The following is a 6,184-nucleotide window of genomic DNA, read 5'->3' as shown; positions in this document are numbered from 1 at the left end:
GTTTTAGCCCACCTTATCACATTGCATGGCTTCTAGTAGTTCCCGTACTAGCCACGTGTTTCAAGCCCACCTTATCTCACCGCATACGTTTCAACACCCATACCTTATACCATCGCATGCGTATCAATAACAACAGCATGGCAGAAACCTTGTGCAACACAATAGCAACCGCACGACAGAAACCTCGTGCAACCAAAATAACAACTGCACGGCAGTAACCTCGTGCAACACAATAATAACCGCACAGCAGAAACCTCGTGCAACAACATAACAATTCTTTAGACAACAACAAGTGTGACAAACATAACAACTCAAACAAATGACTTTCACAATATGCGAACACATGCCACAATATTTCCTCAAAACAGTTTCAATATCACAACCACACATAGCCCTCGGCTCAACAACACTGAATACAACAGCAACATCGACAACGACACGAGAATATGGCAAGTAAATCAACTCAGTAACTTCTAATACAAGGAAAACGGAAGAACGAGCTCACAAAGAAAGACACAATAGGAAATAATGGTATAACATAGTAATAACTCAACAAGGAAGAGATAAGTGTAGCAATGATTTCACCAAGTACAATTCAGCGGTAAGAGGGATAACATGAATCAATAATTTCAGTTAAGGATAAGTTAACAAAGATAAGGGATAACAAATCTTCATTTAGTGTTGAGCAACTACGGAAAAGAAACAGCAAATTCAATTAAGGATAAGCAAATTATGGGAAAGATAATAATAACTTCAATTGAGGATAAGCAACTAGGGAAGGATATCATGGTAATAAATGAGGTAACAACTTCATTTAAGCACATAAGAGTTTAATCAGCAATAAGGGTGGAACATGAAGTAATTAATTCCAATTAAAGACACGTAGAGGTAAAACTAGTAAATAGGGGATTTAACATGATGGAACAACTTCATATCTAATGAACATAAGAACCTAAGAGACCTAAACGGTCAAATTTTCACAAATAAGCCCGAGCACGTACTCGTCACCTCACATACACGGACTTCACATGACACAATTAGCACCAAAACTCAAATTTAGCACCAAAGACTCAAATCCTAGGGGTAGTTCCCACACACAAAGTTAGGCAAGATACTTACCTTACAGAAGCTAGACTGTTATTCTAAAATGATCTTTTCGAGTGAAACAACCTCCAGACGGCTCAAATCTAGCCAAAATAACTTCAAATCATAAATAAAACTCATAAGAAACCATCCCGGATAATAAAGCTTCAATTTTTAACACAAACTAAAAAGTCAAACCAAAAGTCAAACCCTGGGCCGCACCTCGGAACCCGATAAAATTCACAAAACCCAAACACCCATTTCGAAACGAGTTCAACCATACCACAGTAATTTCCGACATCAATTCGTCCTTCAAATCATCATTTTACATTTTAAAGATTTTTATTAATTTCCCTTTATTTCAAACTTAATTCACTAATTAAATGATGAAAATAGCAAAGGATTCATAAAATATAATAAGGTTCGAGTAGAGAACACTTACCCCAATGAGTTGCTTGTAAAACCCATGAAAAATCTCCCAAGACCGAGGTCTACAACTCAAATATGAAAAGTGGGCAAAACCCACGATTTTCGAAATATATTCTGCTGCCCAGGAAAATACTACGCGATCGCGAACAAAGGGATGCGATCGCAAAGGTGAAATATCACTGCCTAAAAGAAAAGCTCTACACGATCGCAGACAAAAGGGTGCGAACACTTTTTACCACAACCTCAACATTCGCGATCGCGGTCTTGACCATGCAAACGCGAAGAAGAAAAATATGGCAAGTCAACAATACACTACGCGATCGCGGCTGACTCTACCCGATCGCGAAAAAGGTCATCAGACACCAGAAACCAGCAACTCAAAACCTGCAGAAATGGCCCGTAGCCCATCCGAAACACATCCGAGTCCCTCGGGACCCCGTCCGAATATACCAACAAGTTCCATAACCTAATACGGACCCACCCGAAGTCTCAAATCATATCAAACAACGAATCGCACCACGAATCGAACTTATGAACTTTCAAATCTTCCAACTTCCATAACTCGTGCCGAAACATACCAAATCAATCCGGAATGACGTCAAATTTTGCATGCAAGTCCCAAATGATATAACGGAGCTAATCCAACTCTCGGAATCTCATTCTGACCCCGATATCATCAAAGTCAGCTCTCGGTCAAACCTCTCAACCTTCCAAAACTTCAACTTTCCAATTTTCACCGAAATGCTTCAAATTACCCTACGGACCTCCGAATCCAAATCCGGACGCACGCCTAAGTCCAAAATCACCATACAAAGCTATTGGAATCATCAAAACGGCATTTCGGAGTCGTCTACACAAAAGTCAAATTTCGATCAACTCTTACCACTTACGCTTCTGAAACAATAATCCTTCCTCCAAATTTCCCCGAATCATCCGAAAATCGAATTCGACCACACACGCAAGTCATAACACATAATACGAAGCTATTCGAGATCTTATGCCGCCGAACGGGACAATAATTCTCAAAAACGACCGGTCGGGTCGTTACAAAAAATTAAAATAATGGAAATAAAAAGTTATAAAGAAAATAAATTAAAATGAAAACAAAAAAGAAAGAAAATAAAAAGTAACCTTGTAACTACCACCAATTCTCACCTCGCACTTGAGAATTGGAGAGTTTAATTACACCTTCCAATTGCACCTAATTCCATACTGATCAAGTAATTACTTAGCTAGACAAACATGCCAAACTGTGTAACTACATCCAATTACCCCCAAATTCAATTCCTAGGTGGCTTTCCAAACAAGCTCTAAAATATTTTTTGAATTCCAATCTACTGGAATTCGAATAAATAGTCTTTGTTATTATTGCACTACATACAAGTAGTGTTTTAAAAGGCGTTTTCGGGGCGTGCCCTTGGGTGAGGCGTACCAACAATGCCCCAAGACGATGGTCTGGGGCGAAAGTCTCAAAAGGCATTCGCCCAGCAATTCGGGGCGTACGTCCAGGCGTTTGAGGCGCATTTTTGTAGTGAGGTGCAAGCCCTAAAAACTTTTTCAAATTAAAATAAAATTTGTTGAATACTTCTTTCATATAATACCCAAATTATCAAAAGTCAGCTTGTATTACTCAAAAGTTTTAAAAAGCAACTGAAATGTATTAAATTTAAATGTTAAAACTTTTTTTATTGATTGAAGCCCTAATTAATGGTTTTTCCAATTCTTTATATTTTCCGCTAGTCTGCTAATATCTCCCAAAAGCAACCAATATTCAACAATTTTTTTTTTTTTACAAATACAAAGAAAACTTCATTCTCCTTCATAGTAGTAAGTTCAAAGTTCAAATTGCAGGTTAGTCATCCTTTAAAAACACGGCGTACAAGCAGCAGATGAACAATAAAGTGTGCCACAAAAGCAGAACTTTAGTCATCAATGCTGAGAAATACACTAGATACATAAGTAGCCAAAGAGGAAAATTAATATCTCCTTTTAATCTTGGTTCTAATACAGCGGAAACCATAAAGAAGCACTATTTACAAATCATCATAAGGATCTTTGTAATCCTTGATTATGGATTTCTTTCAATTACTTTAGCTGGGAATGAGAGGTCTTCAAAACAATATAGCAGTGAGATCGTCTACAATTCATTTCCATTGGCCGCTTTTGCCACCTCCTCGTCCCACAGCCTTGGAACTTAAGAGAATTCAAGAAATGCTCTTCTTGAAGGCCCCTATGGGTTTGGCAAGAATGTGCTTCATTGCCTCCACTCCCAATGGATTGTCCTTGCTCTGTATCAACCAAGAAAGAAGAATGCAGAATGCAGTTTGTATTATTTCCTACTTTAAACCAATCTTAGTCTATTATTAAGGTATGACAAACAGGTGTCACTTACAATTGAGCAGGTGCCGGCTCTAACATTGCAGACGGGATAGTCATGTGGACAGCAACTGTTGTGGTCTTTACAGCAAACGGCTCCTTCATAGGGGCAGCATCCCCAAGCATAACAGTAGTTAGAGAACTCTAAGACGCAGCAGCAGGTGGTGCTCTCTGGGCATTGATAGTATTCATCACAAGTATTGGGCGGCTTCACTGGAGATGGAGGAGAAGGGCCAGGGTTGGGGGATTTTGGCCCGTCTTTATAGGGTAAGAAGGCTCTATAGCAATTCCACACAGGCCACTAGAACTGGCAACGTTACGCTGCATCCTGAGGTATCCCTTTTCTCCCCAAGAAGCACCCCATGAGTTCCTAACAATCCAATAATCCTTACCATTTTCGCTACCATATCCAACAGCAACTACTCCATGGTCCACTGCGGTTCCACATTTTCCAGTAAAGATACCCTGCAGATATTTCAAGATACAACATAGCAAGTCATGTAACATATTTCCTAGTTTCCAATTGGAGAGACAATATAATGTAACATGTTTTGTTGTCCTGGCTGACTGAATGATTGCAGATTTGACACGTTCATATGTATTTCTATACAATAATACCTAAAATTCCAATCAAGTTAAGGTAGTAGTCGACAATATGAATAAGCCGGTCCTAATCCGCTCATATGCATTTCTTTCAATTAAATAAAATCAAGAGGCAAACGCAAAGCAAAAGAGTATTACCGAGGTGTAGTGTTGAAAGTCCTTGCCACCTGCTTCGATGGCAACACTGATGGGTTGATTTGCAACAGCCTTTTGTAGGGCCTTTTCATCATAAGCGGGAACATCTTCATACCCATCAATTGTCACAACCTTAGCATTTTTCTGCATGATACAAATTAATCAACGACTAATAAATCTTTAATTGCATTGGCAGTGTTTAGTTGATCTATAAGAAGAGTGTTGAACAAGAGTGAAACTGACCCTATTTTGGTCGCATCTCCCGCCCATGGCTTTGTAAGGGTAGTCTTCCTCAGTGTCGATTCCTCCATTGTTGATTATGAAATCAAAAGCATAGTCCATTAGGCCCCCATTACAGCCTGAGTCATGGATAGTATCACAATCGACCAACTCCTGCTCAGAAAGTGAGATCAGATCACCAGTCACAATCTTGTTGACTGCTTCAACGGTAGCAATTGCTGAGAACGCCCAGCAGCTCCCTGCTTCATTTCCAATTGGTTAAATACACACCAATAGTTTCAAGAAACAAATAATTACGTGCTTTTAAGTATACCAAAATTCAACAACAAACAAAAGCACCATACACAACAAGGGAGTACCATTTAAGGTGTAATCTTAAGTAGATTAAATTGGGAACAAAAACAATTAAATGAGAATCACAGGGGTGTTCAATTTACATCCCTAAAATCCTCAATAAGTGCCAGGCACACAGACTCTAAATTTTAACAATAAGAGAACCACAGTCAAATAAAGTTCGAAAGGACTATTTGTGATTGAATTTGTATATTGGACAGGTATCAAGTATCAACTAACTCTATGCTTAGTTATGTTGAATATTTAAAGAAACAAAGTTAAAGGAGATTCTTAAGTATTAACCGAACTTCGTAGCAACAATCATAGTCACTTTTTTCAGCAAAAGAATGACCTCATGGCAGTTGAGGCAGAGACTTTACACATTATAGAATAGGTGTTTGTTCAAAATCGGTGAAATAATGACGACAAAGTAAATTGAGGAGAATTCGAAAGAAAAGGAAAGGAAGAGGATCTTGTACCAAATTCATCCCTCTACTTATGAATTGAAATTAACTTCACTATCTTTAGATTGAAGCTTCGTTAGAATTAAGAGACATTTGCTTACAAGAGTGGGGATAAATTAGGAAAACTAGGCCAAACTCATTTGACCCGCGCAAGTTTTAATGGGTTTGGGCTAGAACGTTTTTGAAAATGGACTGTTTTGGGCTAGGCCAAATTAACCCATAAAAAATCATCAGCTCAAACGGACCCACGATGATGTCCAACCTTGACCAATGGAAATGCTCAATGTTATAGTTTTACGTTGACTCATGTTCTAGAAAATATTTTTCTAATTTTCGCACGTTTGATTTGTTTAAATATTTGAAAAACATTTACTTTATGAATTCGTTTTTCTCCAATTGGAGGAAAATGTTTTCTCTATCAAAAGAAGGGAAAATATTTTTCAAAACTCTTTTTCAACCTTTCCTAACCCGTACCATCTCACCCCACCCACCACCCACCTCCCTTACCCCCACTCCCATCC

General features: G+C 38.5%; 1 protein-coding gene across 1 annotated transcript; it reads right to left on the bottom strand.

The window, feature by feature from the left end:
• On the bottom strand, positions 3,335-5,105 carry LOC109243452 (low-temperature-induced cysteine proteinase-like; the record flags this gene model as incomplete). Its single annotated transcript, XM_019410391.1, is given in 5 exon segments — positions 3,335-3,800; positions 3,905-4,128; positions 4,131-4,353; positions 4,630-4,770; positions 4,870-5,105. Coding segments are annotated over 5 exon segments (908 nt in total), but the record flags the coding sequence as incomplete, so codon positions are not given.

The sequence above is a fragment of the Nicotiana attenuata genome, chromosome 2 (assembly GCF_001879085.1).
Source record: "Nicotiana attenuata strain UT chromosome 2, NIATTr2, whole genome shotgun sequence".
Classification (NCBI taxonomy): domain Eukaryota; kingdom Viridiplantae; phylum Streptophyta; class Magnoliopsida; order Solanales; family Solanaceae; genus Nicotiana; species Nicotiana attenuata.
This window is presented reverse-complemented; position numbering and strand designations above follow the sequence as displayed.